Below are 17,250 nucleotides of genomic sequence, written 5' to 3'. Positions count from 1 at the left end.
GCAGTAACACGGAATCTCCTTTCTCTTTCCCAAAATCCCTCAGGCCTCTCCCTGCTCTGTGTGTGTTCAGCTTCCCTGTGCTCCATCTGCCAGGCTGGGCTCAGGGGGGCTGCTCACAGGACACTGGGAAGCACCGAGGTGCTGTTTAACCCCATTTGTGGGATTTTGTGGCCGTTTCTTTCAGCTGTGCCCCACACAAGGTTTGGATTTGCCACGTACACCCCGTGTTTGGGTTTTTAGTGGTGTTTTCTGATGGATGGGTAACACAAGCTCTTGAGTAAATCATGAAATTTTTACTCCAGGCCTCAGGAAATTGGATTTTTATTTCTATTTATATTTCTTTCAGCTACTTTGAGTTTGGGTCAGTTCAGCTCACTTGGTTATTGAGCAGGCTCAGGTCTCATTCCTAGTAAACTGAAGTTATTTTGTCAGCAGAACCAGAATTTCAAACTCAGAAACACAAGACAGCTTGACTGGGCTTACCAATCTGTGTTGTTGCACTCAGAGGTCCTTGGAGACAGAATATATAATTTTTTCAGCCTCTGGTACCAAGCCTTATCAAGCCAAATCTAGTTTGCTATTTAGTTTGGACCAGGAATACCCTGACAAGTCTCTCTGAGAAGGAGCAGCAGGAGGAATGTTATTTGAACTTTTAATTTCAGGACCCCGAGTCACAGTAGGGCTGTGCAGGTGGAAGGACAGGGATGTGGAGGGGAAATGGGGCACAAAGTCCCTCCCCAAGGATGTGGAGCTGCATTTAGGACATAAACCCACCCCTTGGAAAGCTGGGTGAGTCTCAAATAAGAAGAGATTTATTTTTTTAAGCTCTTTGCTCATTCTCCAGCTTTTCCACTGCTTTACAAAGGCATTTCAGAAATGTCCCAGAGCTGTGGAAATTCTGCAGCCACTTCTCAGAAAACCATGAGAGAATTATTCTGACATATGTTTCCATCTCCTGCTTTTTGCATTTTCCCCTCTTGTGTTTCTTTTTCTTTGACCTAGAACAAACTTCTCTTTGCTTACAATTCTCACTATTCCAAAGAAATTTCACTGGAGTGTTAGATTTTCCCCACGCAGTGGAATGCTGTGATCCCAATTAAATTCCAGTCTCCTTCCAGCAGTGCAGAGGTTTTGTGTTAAATGATGCCCTGGGGAGGGTCCTTCTCCTGGGCCCTCAGGAAATCGGGGACCAGGTGCTGTGGGATCATCGTGAAGGGGGGAACAGCACCTCAGCAAAGCACAGAGAACTCCAAAAACATCCCAGAGCTCTTTATTTTTTTCTGGACAAACAATTTTATTTTCGGTAATGCGTCTATACACTGTACATTCAGTCACTGTGGTATATAAGCATAGCTATTTTCATACATAATCTCATAAAGTCCTTTATTTTACAATATTATCTGCATCAGGGGGAGGGGACGTGGAAAAGGGGGTGGAAAAGGACTATCAAGGTACACAGCGAAATAGATAAATATGCCAAGCTTTTTTCTTATTTTTTTTTTAAATCAGGCATTTATAAACAAGAAAGCATACATTACTTACATAAAAATAGTTCTAGAATAGTAGAGTAAGTCATAATATTGTCATTAGCAGCAGCATAGGAGAGACCAGGATAACAAAAATGTGCTGAAATGCTATTGGCTATTATAAATGTAAAGATTTATTTTTCTTCAATTGAAAAAATGTCATTTCTGTGAGTTCTTTCAATTAAAAAAAAAAAACAAAAAAACCCAAAACAAAACCAAAAAAACAAAACAACAACCAAGCCAACAAAAAACTTCTCTCTAAAACACATGGACTGCTGAGAGGGCAGAATGGAACAAAAACCAACCTTTTGGTAATAAAATACTTTACAGTGAAAATAAGGACAAATAAAATGCAAATGATGGAGAAAAGGTTATAACCCACACTGAAAACTTGCAAAAAGATTTTGTTTTGTTTTTTTCCTAACAGACAGCAAAGGTTCTTCTCAGTTAAAAACACAACTCATAAAACAAGACAACTACCAGGTAAGAAAGAGTTTTGAAAAAGTAAACACCATATACACTTATAATACAACAGTGTAAAATGAAAAAAAGTATTTACATGTTGAATTTACTTTTAATGTTTTTTTACATTGGCTAGTTCTGTTTGAAAAGCAGAATATTATGTATAGAGTTAGCTGCTCCATAGATATGAATGTTATTGCTGTTGGTTTTTTTTTTTCCCTTCGTTAAGTCTTCGTTCAGTAATAGAAACAAGGAGTAATTAAACTGAATATACAAGTAGTAATATATTTGTAGTACAGGGAGAGTCAACAGCCTGTATGAAACACCTCTTCTCCCTTGGAACTTCTTAAAGGAAACTAAAGCACGGATGGGGGGATGGAGGGGCAGCCCCTCTCCCTGGGAATGCAGCAGGGAGCGGGGGCTGCAGGAAGGAAGGAAGGAAGGAAGGGATTCCATGGACCAGGCTCACACAGCTTTACTGAGGTGTTGCAGCCACAGGAATGACCCCAGAGCTCCCTGGCCTCGAGCACCTTCGCAGGGGGGGCTGCTCTGCAGAGCCCCCCTGGTGAGAATCAGCCCCTGGGGCTGGGACAGAGACACCGCTAATGACTCTGGATGAGCAATCAATCACACCCTCTGCAGAAATAACTCACCTGCTCTGCAGAGTGAACTCTGATTGTTAAACACGGGTAGGAAAAGCCCAGTGCTTTAAGCCAGGCCCAGCCCTGCCAGCCCCTCCTGGGCAGTGGCTGCTGCTGCAGAATGTTTGTTCCTGCTCTTCTTGCACCGTATTTCTCTTCATGCTTTTAAACATTGATTGATAGAAATGGCCTTTCACTCCCAAGGAGCAAATCCCAGGGAGTCTTGGGGTGAGCTCACCTGCAGGTATGGCCCTGCATGGAGTGCCTGTGAGTGGGGCAGAGAGGAAGCTGCAATTTTCTGGTTTGGAGACTCTGTGCTGCCCCGGGACCCTTTACCTGTGCAGCACAGGTGAGGCTGCTAATTGTGGTGACTAATTTATTGTTTTGCTTTTTTCCTTTGAAAATCCTGCAGATTTTTCTTCCTTCAGAAGTGTGGGAGCCTCATGCCAGTGAGTGACTGCATTTCCCTGGACACAAAAAGAAAAACTCACGGTGTGCTCAGGTGAGTGGCTTTTCCTGGGAGACAACAGCTGGACATGGACATGTTGCTATTTTTTGGGGGTTATAAAGGGAGAGAAACCATCATAGATCAGGGGGGAAAACCCAAACAAGCAAAATTTCCAAAGCCAGGCTTCCATGAGCTGCCACAGGAGCGGGGTCTGTTCTCTGTGTGGTTCCCAACACGGCAGTAAAGCAGAGCACAAGAGACTTGAAATGCACAAAAATGATCAGCTACAGCTACAGTTGTTTAGTTTCCCTTGAAGAAATAAATGGATAATACAGATCTGGAAATCATAAGGCTGAGAACATTTTTCTGCATACTGCATAACAAAAGAACCCCTTTACATAAGACAGTAATAATGCCCATTAATGACTATATGGCAGAGTTTAATCCATGCATATGATTTAATAATCACAGAAAAAAAAACATACAAAGAAAATAAAACCCCACATTAAAAAAAAAAAAACCAAAAAAAACCAAAACAAAACAAAAAAAACAACAAAACCTGCTCAAGCATAATCAAAATTCCTTTTGCATTGCACTTTAGAAGGAGATCTGCACCTAGAGCCAGTCTCCAGTATCCCAAACACACAAGGGCCAACCCCTGTATCCACAGACAGGTTCAGGTCATGGACTTGGTGTGACTTCTTGCTCCCAACAGTTTTACATTGTCCCAGTAATTCCATTCCTTTCATATTTCTTCTTTTTTGTACCTAAAACATATATATGAACTTCTTTGTTAATGCTCACAGTTACTATAATGGTTACTATAATGGTTTCAAGCAAACAGCTCTTGTTTAAAAAAAAAAAAAAATCTCTCTAATGTACTGTAAGTAAATACCATAATTTTAGGATTGGAAGCCGCTTTCTGTCTACTGGGAAATAATTTTGAAGCTTACATAGTTTGCATTAATGTCCAAAAGCAAATAAAGATTACTGGAAATATGTTTCTTCTTTTAGAATAACTCTGGGTATGATGATGCATAGGGGGTTCTCTTTTTTTTCCTTTTTTTTATTATTTAAGGTAAAAAAAAAATGTGTTAGCATTGCCTAGAGAAGATGCTGAGAGGAAAAATGAGCTGGAAGGCACATCTGCAGCCCCAGATCACATTTTCACTTGCTTGAGCGTGTCAGAGGTGAGTGTTTATGGGTGAAAATCAATTTTCTCCTGATCAGTAAAGCACCAGCTTTATTTGTTAAGCACTTTTGGGAGCATCTCTGCTGCTCCCCAGCTTGGGCCATACACAGCCACAAAAGCAGGTTCTAACTGAACCAGCAGCACAGGGGAATTCCTGCTCAGGGGATCCTGGAGCTGCTGGATCCTCCTTTGCTTACACGGATGCTGATGGGAGGTGGCAGAGGTGGCAGACTGGGTTCATGGTTTGCACAGCTGTTAGGGCAGAATCTCAAATGCTTGACATGTACATCTTAGAAACAGGGAATAAAATGCAGAGTAAGATTCTGACAAAGTGCAGGTTTAAAAAAAAAAAAATATATATAAAAAACCTCAGCACCACCCCCAAGGCAGTGATGGTTTGCTGCATTGTATCCCGGGGCTGCGGCTTGGATCCCAAAATTAAAGTAATTCTCTTTTTAAAAACAAAAAAGTTTTTTAAAAAAAAGATGTAGGCTTATTCACAGCAGCAAAAATGTTGGTTTTCTGTTCTGTAGTATCCGACACTGCAACGTTGGACTCTCCTTGGGCACAGAAATCCTGACTGACAGTTCGGAATGGAAGCAGGGAAATACTGAATTCATGGTAAGATGGTGCAACAAGATGAGTTTTCCAGAAAACTGAAAGCTGAAGATTTCAGAATGACTTCAACACACAGATGTCTCTGCTTTGTTCCTCTACCAACTGATCATCCATTTCCTTCCTTTCTTCCTTTCTCTCTTTCTTTTCCCAAGGCTGACGTGCTCCTGGGTGAAGTCTCTGAACACAGGGGGGTCTGTGGGGCTGGGCTGGGGCTCTCAACCCAACCCCTTCTGCTCCCCTCACCCCCTGCACACTCCTGCAGCTTCCCTTCTTCCTGTGTCCAGGGCAGGAAATGGACATAATCATTCTAAGGAAAAAAAATCAACTTGGAAAAGCACTCTGAACTTCTCCTACACCCACGTGACGGGATGGAACCGCGATGGCTTCTGAGATGGCTGGAAAACTGCTCCTGACATGGATGGCATCATCACCAAGAGGGGCTTCTGCACAAAGAATCCCAAAGCCTATAAAGTCATTAAAAATTGTGCATCGAAGGTTTTTTATTTTTTGTCTTTTTTTTTTTTTGTTTTGCTTTTAAAGGTTCATTATAAAAATCTTGTTAATTTTTTTTTTTAATACCAAGTCTGTGTAATGAATTATTTTAAATAGCTTATAAGAAAAGTCGGTTTGTTTTTAAATTCCAAAATGTTCCAACAGGCAGGAGAACACAAAGCCACTGCCGTGCTCACCTTGGACTCCGGGTTTAGCTGGACCACACTGCTTTGCTTAGAGTTTGCCAGTAGAAAATTTGCTGTGGACTTAAAAGTATTTTGTTTACAAACACTTCGTGTTTTCTAGGCACAGTAAGATGTTGTGCTATATGGATTGGGAAAAAAAAGAGGCGGAATTCAGTGCTTCTGTTCTAGAGAGTAACAACATTTGCCTTCCAACTACTGAGAATCCGTATTCCTAAAGCGTGTGCCAGGACACCACTACTCACACGTGCACTCCCAGTCCCACTCTCTCCCTCCCTGTGCTGGGGGATGAGGGGTCAGTTCTCCATGGGGCTCGAGGTGCTCTCACTGCTGGGCTGGCTGCTGGCTTTAGGCCACAGTTGTTCCTGAAGTTCCTTGACCACCTTCTCCAGGTGCTCGCGGGCCTCCCGCTCGTGCAGGAGGTCGGCGCGGAGCTGCTCCCGGTCGGCCTCGGCGTGCTGCAGCTTCACCTGCAGGTCCTCGATCTGCAGGGACAGGACACACAGGGCTGTGGGACACGGGCTGGGACAGAGCCTGTGCCTCCCCACAGACCTTGCACAGGGCCAGGGGAGCAAGACAATGTGTACTCCAAGCACAGGATTATCAAAATTGAGGAAGGGATTCCCTGTTCCTTTGTTCCATACACTACTGCAGTGCAGTGCCTGCTCATCTTTGAAACATAAACATTCCCAGTGATTCCAGCTCCAGAAAGGAAGGTGAAAACCAGAAGAGTTAAGAAACAGTTCAAGAATTCCTTAGTGCCACAGAATCTGGTCACTTCTTCAAGCATCTTTAGGCAGTGGCAGCAGCTCAGCAAAGCAAACCCCAGCTGCTGGCACAGGGGATTCACTCTCAGCTCTTACACTGATTGTTAATGGAAGTGACCAGAAAGGGCCTTGGCTGCTGGTGGGCCAGGCCTTCCCTGCTATGGATTAAAGCCCTGCAGTGTCCCCACTCTGCTCCCAGCAGGACCTGCAGCTGCCCTTGGCCTCCCTGACCTCCCTGTTTGGAACTTTCTGACAGAAAAGGCAGAGAAAACCCCCAGGACCAGAAGGTGCAAATACCAGAAACAGCGCCCAGCGAGAAAGGAAATGTCAGCAAAGATTGCCATTTAACAGGGAAGGGAAACCTCCAATGTTTTGGGCTAAAATGCAGGTAAACCTCCCTCCATCCATGTTTGGATTTCAGTATCAAGGTAAGAAAAAGGGAGGCATAAACCACAGCTCCTCAATGGGTATTAAGCATCTAATACTTTAAGCCTACACAAAGGCATTTCCACTCTGACACTTTTGTCTTCTCCCACCCTGGCCTGATGCTGTTTCTGTCAGACTGAGCCTGTCTAGAGAACTGCGGTTTCCTCAAAAATAGTATGTGACCAACTTCCTCTAACACCCCAAGCTGTAGCTGCAAGGGTGTATAAAGCTTTATTTTACATTTTCTCAAGACTTAAGAACTGAAGTTACAATGACATCTTATAAAATTCAGCCCTGGGAGTGAGTAACTCACAGGAGTTTTGTTACCAGCCATGCCAGCCAGGAAACAGGAGCTGCCACGTGCCCTTTGCCCCAGGACAGCTCTGGGGGGCTCAGGGGTGGCCGTCACAGTGGGGCTGCTGCAGGGGACACTGCCAACCTGCCAGGCCTGGCCTCAGAAAAGAGGAATAATTGGATACTTGAGTTCTTTTTTGAGGTGACTTTTAGCCTTTAAGCTTAAAGGAGGGAATGCATTAGGAGTCTGAGAACATGCAGTGTCACAGAGTCACCCCCAGGACACACGTGAGCCCCCAAGCCCAGCCCAGGCCGTGTTCACCTGCCCCGGAGCTGCTCCCCAGGGCCCTGGGGGGAACGCCCAGCGCAGCAGCCCCGGGAGGCTCTGTTTAGTCTGGCCACCCCTTATCAGTGAGACATCCTGTGATGCTGAGAGGAAGCCCCACATCATTTCCTGCTCCTGGCCAGACGTGTCTCAGCGGGAGCAGGCGGCCACTCCCCTTCCCCTTATCAGAGCCCTGGAGATTGTGAGCTTTGCTTCTGCTCTTCCCCTCCTCCCTTAAAGCCACCACGCCAGGGACCTGCAGCTCCCACCTCCAGCAGCACCTGTGTCTCACAACTGCTGCTCCAGCACTCCTGGAACTCCCTCTGCCACGAGCTTTTCAGGGCTGTGTTAAACTATGTGAAGTATTTGAAGAACATATAAATCCACACAAATTGAAGTATGTTAAACAGCAGCTTTTGAGGGCTCCCTTTAGCAGGGGAGGCCCCGCACACCTCTGTGGCAGGTGCACGGAATGAGTTTAAATTCAAACCCCGTTTTTTTGGCCTCCTGGCTGGCCCTGCCCTCTGCTGATGCCTCTCCCAGCTCAGGAGCCGGGGTGGGAGCAGCGCCTGCCAGGGGGCAGCAGGAGGGAGCCCAGGAGCTGCTCCAGCCCCGGCTGGGCCTCACCTGTGCCGAGTACTTGGCGCGGAGCCTGCCGGCCTCGCAGCCCTTGTCGCACACGCGGATCTGCCGCGCCTGCTCCAGCTCGCGCTTCAGCCGGATCCGCGACTCGTTGGCCTCCTTCATCTTCTTCTCGTTCTCGGCTCGCAGGCGCTCGATCTCCTTCCGCAGGTTGCGCTTGGCCTCCGTTGCTTCCCGCAGCTTCTCTTTCTTGGCCACTCTCAGGAACTCCAGCTCCTGGGACACAGAAGCAGGTAAGGAGTGAGTGCAAGGAGGCAGAGCTGCAAGGGAAGCCATCCAAACCACATTCCCACCTCCTGCTGCTTGTGACCATGGCTAAACCCCACTGTGAACTTTGCACGAGCCCTTCTCCTTTAAATCCTGTGGAGTTCCTGCACTCCAGCTACCCTGGAGCCCAGGATAACAAAAAGCTCAGCGCTACAGCCCCATTTTGCTTTGTCAAGCAGAATAGCTGCGACCATCTGGGCCTGAATAAAGATGAACTGCAGTTGGAGAGAGCTCCAGCACCAGCTCCACGTTCCAAACCACCCGACTGCAGTGCCTGGGCTGGAGCTGAAGGCTCTGAAGATGCACGACGTGGAAAGTGCAGCTCTGAGTGTCCTTTGTGTACAGCAAAGCTCAACAGGATGTCAGAAATCAGCTCCATTTTATCGAGCTCCCCTCAAAAATCCACTCAAGGCAAGGACAGAACACAAACTGTGTCTTTTCTAGCTCTGGGGTGCTCTAGGCGACTGGGGTGAGCCCCAAGACTCCTGAGAACCAGCTCATGGACTGCTCTGTCACAAGAGCTGGAAAACTCTAGGCTAAAACCTGAAGCTGAATGGAAAGCACATTTTGCTCTGGGAACTGCCACTCCCCCTGTCCAGGCTGGGAGCTGCTGCCTTGGAATCTCAAACCCATGAGGGAACCATTAATTGAAGTGATAATGATAAGGAACCTTCAAGGTACAAAGGAAGAAACCCCTAAGCTGTTAAAATACATGTTTACAGCAAGCACAGAGATGTGGCTCATGTTTCCTAAATGGTTAAATTAGAAACTAAAGATCTATTTTTTCCCCCAGAAGCAGCATTTCCTCCCTGTCCGAGTCAAACCCTCCAGCCCTGGTTGCTGTGAAGTAGCACTGCAGGGTCATGGGAAATTCACTCTTTTGACAATCTCACTTCCCAGCCAGGCTGGAAGTTAGCTTGGCCATGCCTCTAGAAACACACCCACAGCCCCTGGAAGTACCCACAACCCCTGGAAATCCACCCACAACCCCTGGAAATGCACACACAACCTCTGGAAATGCACACACAACCCCTGGAAATGCACACTCACACACACGTTATGTATAAATGCTTACTTTTAAATACATAAAATAAAACACTGATTTACTGGAACACAAAGGAATTTAGCAATTTGCTCAGGGTAACTAAAAAAGAGAGCATCACTGCTGGTTTTGTGTCTCTCACACTCGATCAAACCAGGCCCTTCTTTACTCCATCCCATGGATTCCAGCCCCAGCCTGGGAACAGCTCCACACCAAATATTCCAAGAGGACACACTGGGTTCCTCTTGTGTTTCTCTCCACTCTTTTTACCCCAGGTCAAATAAAAGCCAGTTCCCCCATCACTGAGCTCTGCCCTGACCTGCAGCCCTGCCTGACCACTGATGGATCCAGGAATTCCAGAAATAAGGAGCTGCTTCCCTGCCTGAAGCTCGGCAGTGTGGCCAGTGGGATGCCTGACAAAGCCCTGACTTCAGCTGTGGCCGTGTCCCAGGAACACCCTCCCTCACAGAGCCTTTTAAAACTCCAGCTAAAGCCTCCAGAAATGTTTCCTGTTCAGTGAAATGAAAACAAAATAAACTCTGCTGGACTAGAAGATTTTTTCAGTAATGAAAAGATGTTGATTTTGGTAACCATGGATTTATAACCCAAGGAAAAACAGGTGGCAAGCTTAAAAACATAGGACTGGTTCCTGTGCTCTGGTTTCCTGGCTGGATTTACAAACAGAGCCCCAGCAAAGGCTGTTGCTATTTGGGAAAAATGAGGCAATTCCTTTTTCAGAGCTCCCTGCTGGGCTGTACCTGGCAGGGCAGGGCAGGGCAGGGCAGGGCAGCCTCACCTGGTGCAGGCTGCGCTTGGCCTGCAGGGCCGCGTTCAGCTTCTCCTCCTGCTTCACCCTCATCTTCACCACCTCGTGCAGGAACTTCTCTTTGGCTTCTTTTGTGTCCAGGCCACTGTCCAGGGCCTGCCTGAGGTGCTCCAGCTCAGCCTCCAGCCCGCTGCTGTGGGGGTCAGGGTGTGCAGCCACCTCGTAGGAGCTGTTGACAGGGGCTGGGGGCTGCATCCCAGGGGAGCTCATGTCCTTGGCAGAGCTGGAGGAGGTGAAGGATGGGGAGGAGAGCGAGGATAAGGAGGAGGTGACTGGAAAAAAGAAACATTGAAAATTAATTTTAAAATGTCAATAATTAAGACATAATTACATACAACTCATATATGTATTATACAGCTCAAAATGTGCTGAGGCCCTTTTGTACAGAGACACTTGATAATCAATTTTAAATAGGAAAGGAAATTAAAAACCTACTCATTTTTTACTTTGATACTTGAAAAATGATGAAAATGCAACCTTGACTTAAGGGACTGAGTTCAATTTGCTCAAACTGTGACTGTGCAACTCCTGTCACAAAGGCACTGTTGAGGCACTGGGCTTCCAGAATTCTGTTTAAACCCCACAGAAACTGCACGGGAACCCCTGCAAAAAACCCAGCCGGCCACAAGTGTCACTTACATTCTTCCCTGGTTTCTACTTCAATCTCTGCTTCCGACTCCTTGTCCTCCTCGGGGGCCGTGGTGGCGGCGGCGGCGGCCTCGGGGACAGCCGTGTGCTCTGTGCCGTGTTTCCTCTTCCTGGGCTGCCCAGAGCCCAGGGCCTCGCTGCTCCTGGACACCACCGTGGCACAGGGGGGGTTGCTCACGATCTTCTGTTGGGCTGGAGGGGCCAGGGCCACGTTGGGGGCCACGGCGCTCTCAAAGCTCTTGTAGGAGTAAAAGCTGGTTCAGGGGGAGGCAGAAGGAAGGAGAAAATGGTCACGTTCCTGCCTTGGAGAGCTTCCCAATCCAGAGTTACACTGCAAACACCCATGGGAGTGGCAGTGAATCCCACTGACTGACACAGCTGAGAACCTGCCCATGGTTTTGTGTTTTGCCCTCACTAAACCCAGGGATCCCATCCCAAGTGCCACACACCCTAAGAGCACCAAGGAGGTGAGACCTCCCAGAGCCTGAAAGTCCTAAAGCTGTTTCCTCCTGCTCTTCATGGCACTGTTGTTTTAACCAGCTGCGCAGCTGGACTTTCATCTATCCACAAATGTTTTGTAAACTCAAACCATGGAGTGGAAAAGCATCTTCTTGTGCCTCTGTGATTCTGACACACACCTGAGTGTCCATGTGTAAAACCATAGGTACAAAAACCAACAAACCTTTGGTCAAACCTTGGTGTTAAAGGGGAGCATTAACATGACATCAAATACATGGAATTTTACAAAAAGGAGAGCAAAGACTTCGCAACTTCAATTTAGCACCTACAACATGATGTGGTATCAGGTAAAATTTCTCCTGGAGCTGTTGTAGGTGGGTTTTATCTGATACTGAAATCAGCCAAATTTCCCACAGGGATATCAAGGACACTTACAGCACTTCCTTCCCTACCTAGTTTAAAATTTAGGATAGGCTGATAGGCTTTTGCCCTTCTATTTTCCTTTTTTTAAAATCAATCCCCACAGCTTCTAAGAAACTTGTTCATAAGGGCAGCACAATATGTGCTCCACAATATTCCCTAAAACACCTGGTCACTTAAGTCAAACTTTCCACAGAAATCATCACCCTCAGGCAGGGATCTGGCTTGGAGGTTTTTCAGAGTGCACAGCTCCAGTCTGGCACAGCGATGCTGAACTGCCCTGACACTTTCTGCTCTCAGTGTGACACCAAGGTCCCACCTGCTGTGGGTGACTCACTCAGGGCTGCTCCTCTCCAAAAGCAGAGCATGGCCTCGGTGTCTGGACAGGTCTGACAGGCTGAGGAGTCACACAGGGCACACAGAGGGTTTGGGGAAGTCTCTGCTGCCCTTCGGCCTCCCTGGCACGGTGGGGATGGAGCTGGGCTGGAACAGGGAGCGGTACCACGGACAGGGCCAGGCAAAGGCTGCATCACCCTGAGCACTGCCCCAGGACAGGGACTCCACCTTGCCAAGACCTTCGATGACTGCAGCCCCAAGTGACCTTCACAGCAGCCTCACCTGACACTTTTATGGCAGGTGTCACCTTTAACCCCTTCACGCACCAACCAGCAACGCCTTTTGTGTTCCCCTTCTGCAAACACAACCCTGCAGCTGCAAACGCTCTGACTGAGCACGGGGACAAACCCAGAGGCACCTGCCACCCCCCATGCCTGTCCCTGTGTCCTTACCTGTCCCGGATCAGGGCGGGCAGGTGGCTGGAGAGCTCCTTCTCGCTGGCAGACACCGCGGGGGACCAGGGCCGGAAGGCGGAGAGGCGCTGCCGGGGGTGGACGCAGCCGATGCTCTGGGGACAGGCAGGACATGAGTGACCCCAGCAGCCTCTGAAACCATCAATCCCCCCAGAGGGGACCCGGGGCTTCCCAGGGCACCCTCAGTCATCCCCACAGCTGCTCCCCACTGGCCATGACCTCCTTGCTCAGGGCTTCCACTGGCAGAGGGGAAGGGCACTCGTGGGTTTTGCTGGGCAGCAAACACCTGGTCACTTGTGGCTTGTCACTTGGGCTCTGTGTAGTTTGTAGGGATCACAAAGAGCTACAAACTCACACAAAGAGCTACAAACAAATCCTGAGCCTTGCAGGATTCCTGTACCTCAAAGGCACAAGGGAATTCCTTACTTCCCTGTCACAATCCAGGTCAATGAGCACTGGAGGGTGACAAGGAATCAGGGGGGACTGTGTAGCTCAATGCTGACTAGGAAAAGGATAGAAATGTTACTAATTTAGAAACCCTGGGCATGTTCTTTCCCTCATTTTCTCCTCTGGTCTCAGCAGAGTGATGCTTTGTGCCAATTTGATCTCTCTTGATTACAAAATATTCAACAATCACCTTATTAGATGAACTGGATAAGGACCGTAACCAACTGGACTGTTTTTCCTTCTCAGTAGAAGCTGGAGATTGGGAAGCAGAGTCATCTATTTTGGGCTTTTTGGAAGCAGGAGGATCTGAAGAGACCTGAAACAAAGGCAAGAAAAATCAAAGTCAGATTCCTCATTTTGCAATCTGCTTAGAAACGAGTTATAAAGCAAAAGCAAATTTTGTTATTTAGAAAGAAGAAACTCTGGGTGTTTTTCTTCTTTTTTCAAATGTAAGGCCAAACAAAGGAGTGCAAGCAAGGAGCAGACACAGACTGTGACATAACACACTTCACTCCTTCACGGGAGACACTCGGGTCAAGTGTGCATGGCACAGGAGAGATGGGCACTGATCAAAGGGAGACACTCGCTCCAAGCTGAAGAGAACTATCAGCCTTTTATGATTTTTGCATGCAGAAAGGTAAGTTTAATGTGGTTGCTGAACTGGAAAGATTATTTTAAACGAGAACAGAACAGACTTTGTTATTCTGTTTGCAGTGGTTGTTATGCCGATGACTTCACTACCCCACAGCTGCAGTGGATTCTGGGGGTGCTGCCAAGAGCTGCTTTGCCTTTTCCACAAGTGGCTCAGCTTGGCCCATAAATCATCCTCAAGCATAAGAAAGCCCTTTGGCAAGCAAAATCCCTTTCCTTCAACACTGTGAGGGAATAAAATTCCTATAGTCCCAGCGTGGCTTGCAAAAAAATTGGTAACTACTGGTTTAACTGGTGCACTGGGGATACCAGCTTGAAGATCTGCCAGTACAAACACCTCTCACAGCAGGGAGGGAGAAGGTTCTGGACCTTGTGCTGCATCATGACCAGAAACAATAAAAGAAACATCCCACCCCTGTTTCTAATTCCTTTTTGTGTCTTTTTGCAGTTCTGCACTCTCCACCTTTCCCCATCCCCACTCAGCCTGGCTCCCAGAAGGGTGGCAGAACCACACTGCACTAATTAATAATTGCTCGTATTTACATTCGTTTCATCCTTTCACTTCACCGTGATTTTTGTGGGCAAACAAGTGTGGATCCAGGTGTGTCTGGAGAACCTGGGGTGACAATATCCTGGGAGCCTGAAATGCTCCAGCCCAGGTGTCCCTGCCAGTGACAGAAAGGACCTCATTTGCCAATGTCCCGTGTTCTGGAAATCACCCTCAAGGCTCCTTCTCGAGCTGATACTGAACCCTGAGCACTGTGATTTAAAGGATTTACCTGAAAAGCACCTGCAGAATTGTCCAAATGCCCTTCTCAGGCCTCTCTACCCAAGAGCTCTCTACCTGCACCCCGTTAGTGCCCTGATTAGGAGGAATGAAGCCTCAGTCCATTGTCCAGGATTCTCCAGCCCATGTGAGCATCCCCTCGCTGCCCTCCCAGCCCAGAGTGCCCAGCAACGTCACCAAGCCAAGCCTGGAGGGCTCAGCACAACATTCCCTGGCACTGGGGAGCTCGGGGCAGCTTTCCATGGAGGATGGCATGGGAGGGGTGGGTGTGTGTGTGTGTGTATGTGTGCAACCCCCAGGACAAAATTAGCCCGTGCCAGTGCCAAATTCCAGCTCCATGGGATTTGCAGCAGATTCTCTGGGCACAGCTTCAGGCTTCCCCAGGGCTGCCTCCTGGCCAGCCATGGCACGGGCCCTCCCCTCAGACCCAACTAGGAAAAGGCATTCCTGAGCCCTTCTCTAGAAAACACAGGACAATGCACTGGAAAAGATTTGTTTTTGCTCTCGGAGATGCTGCCTGTGCAGAATTAGTGACAGCATGAGAAAGGCATTTGGCAAGTGACTCCTGATCCCAGCCCCGTCCACTGGGGATGGGGAGCTGTGTGGGGAGGGGAGCTCAGCCTGCAGGGTGGGGAGGAAGGGGGGCTTGGAATGAAAAAGGCAACAGGTGGCAAGACTCAGCATGGAGCCCATCCCTCCCCCCGTCCGTCCGTCCGTCCTGAACATTCTGTCCAGGCAGGAAGGGGACAGGCCCCAGGGTGGGCCCAGAGCAGCACCCCAAGCTCTGGAAATGGGGAGCAGGGACAGCCCTAGAAAGGCTGGGGGAGATGTTTCAACAGGATGATCTCGTTTGCATTTTTAAAGGAATCATCTCCAGCTTTCTCCACTGTCTCCCTCCTTTTGCCTTCAAGTCAAGGCTGACCCCAAGGAGGGGCTGAGCACAAAACCTGGGAAATGCTGCTCCACTTCCATGGCCAGGAGCCTGTGCTGGTCTGGAAACGTGGGGTGCAGCTGGAAAAAGGAGCAAAGGAGGTGTGTACACGGGGGAAAACAGGGCTGTCCTCCCCCAGAGGGATGGAAAGGGGGCAGAGAAGGAGGTGCTGAGCAGAACCCACAGGTTTTTCTGCCCTGAACTCATCTCCCAGCCCGGGCACTCCTGAGAGCCCAGAGCTGCCTGGCTGGAGCAGAACTTCAGGGGACTCAGGGCTGCTGCCACAGTGGTTTGGGAGCTGCTGTGCTGACTCCTCCAATCCCTCCATCCCTGTCCCACCTGGATTACAGGGATCATTACATGTTTAAGGCAAAATTGCCTCTTGGCAGATGCTTTAAAAAAAACCACCTTGGATTTAGGTTTCACTTTAACAACGTAAAAATGCAACAATTCCAGTAGTTTCTACTACAGGAAGAGACTAAGAAGTGGAACAAGACAGACACTGAGCACCAAAATCTGCTCTCCATGTGACTCAGCCATTACATCCCACTCCAGGACAGATTCCAGGCACCAAGATACCCCACTCTGACACTTCCAGCCCAGCCACAGCAGCCAACAAACCTTGGGACTGCTTCAAATGGGGATGATTTGATTTCATTTCTTCCTCTGTGCCAAATAATGAAACACACACCAAGTTGCAAAAGAAATACTGAAAATCCAATCTAGCTTTTTTGCCATCTTCATAAACGACTTATGAAACACTCAAACAAAACCTTGAGAAGACTGAAATAAATATTTCCTTATTTCCTATTCATTTTTATTTCCATTGGAGGCAACTTAATCTGCTGTTAAATGGGCTTTGTGCTGGACATAGTCACTTGTTAATAAACATTTTCTCCAATCCACAGATGGAAGAAACTTCAGGACACAAAGTGGGCCCAGAAATGCTTACATGAAACATTTACTTAAGCTTTGGGACTGTTGGTTTCTGAAGCAAATTTTAGGGAAAAATAGATACAGAAAGATTTATACAGTCACTAAAAAAAGATTTCAGAGGTACATTCCAAAGGGAAATTTGGGCCTGTGAACTTTGCCAGCCATTTTAAGGCAAACCGAAATTAGGCAGCTCAGCTTGGCCTGCAGCCAGCCAGGGCCACATTTGACATGTCAGATCAAATTTTCTACTTCAATTAAATATTACAGTAACAAACCATGAGACCAGTGGAAAGAATTTTTGACCCTCTCCTTCTCCGGAAGACAAACCTTCCCTGGAGCTCGGTACCAGGAGCAGAACCAGCAGTTGCAGGTCAGGCACCTCAACAACATTTTTGCTAAAAATGCAATGGAAAATAAGCCCAGAAAACAATCTTAAATTTTAAGATGTGGGAGTGCTCACAGGTGTGATTCTTGGTGCCTGAGTGTCTACCAAAATACCTTTCCTGAATAATTCACTTTTTTCCCCCTGCTGTATCCCAGTGTCACACATCTGGACTGAGCAAAGGCTTTTGCTCCCTCATCATCCTCTGCCCCAAACCCACAACATGTGGTATGGAAAACTGGGCTCCTTTTGCCTTGTTAAGAATGAAAACACCAACAAATGGAAAACACTTTAGGAGGCCTCCATACATGTGAATTTTTAGATTGGAAATGTACCTTCAATAATCAGCCCATGCTCCAAATCCCCATCTACCCTCTGCTGATAAAATCTCCCCAAAATGGGTCTGAGTTGGGCAATAAATCCCAAATCCTGGTTAAAGACAGAGATCTGGTAGAGCAGGGCAGTGGCCCAGGTTTACCTGAGCTGGTCACCCCTCCCGGCCAGCTGTGACTGCCCTTCTGTGCTGCTTCCACGGGGGAATCCATCCCCTGGCCTCGTTCCTCCTTCAGAACAGGGATGGGAAATGTGGGCCCCAGCCCAGCAGGAATC

The 17,250-nt window shown here is 47.8% G+C and overlaps 1 protein-coding gene across 2 annotated transcripts in view; it reads right to left on the bottom strand.

Moving 5' to 3' along the window:
* Nucleotides 1-1,273: 1,273 nt before the first annotated feature.
* SKI (SKI proto-oncogene) overlaps nt 1,274-17,250 on the bottom strand; it is a 100,675-nt gene continuing 84,698 nt past the window's right edge. For both annotated transcript variants that reach the window (XM_041463655.1, XM_041463656.1), the window contains 6 exons: nt 13,145-13,270; nt 12,487-12,602; nt 10,811-11,073; nt 10,142-10,443; nt 8,022-8,252; nt 1,274-6,067 (listed from right to left, as the gene is read on the bottom strand). In XM_041463655.1, coding sequence (XP_041319589.1) covers nt 5,879-6,067; nt 8,022-8,252; nt 10,142-10,443; nt 10,811-11,073; nt 12,487-12,602; nt 13,145-13,270 — 1,227 coding nt within the window. In that variant the 3' untranslated portion in view covers nt 1,274-5,878. The remainder of the gene's footprint in view (nt 6,068-8,021; nt 8,253-10,141; nt 10,444-10,810; nt 11,074-12,486; nt 12,603-13,144; nt 13,271-17,250) is intronic.

The sequence above is a fragment of the Pyrgilauda ruficollis genome, unplaced genomic scaffold (genome assembly GCF_017590135.1).
Source record: "Pyrgilauda ruficollis isolate IOZ18807 unplaced genomic scaffold, ASM1759013v1 scaffold169, whole genome shotgun sequence".
Classification (NCBI taxonomy): Eukaryota; Metazoa; Chordata; class Aves; order Passeriformes; family Passeridae; genus Pyrgilauda; species Pyrgilauda ruficollis.
Note: the sequence above shows the minus strand (reverse complement) of the source record. Positions and strands in the feature narration are given on the sequence as shown.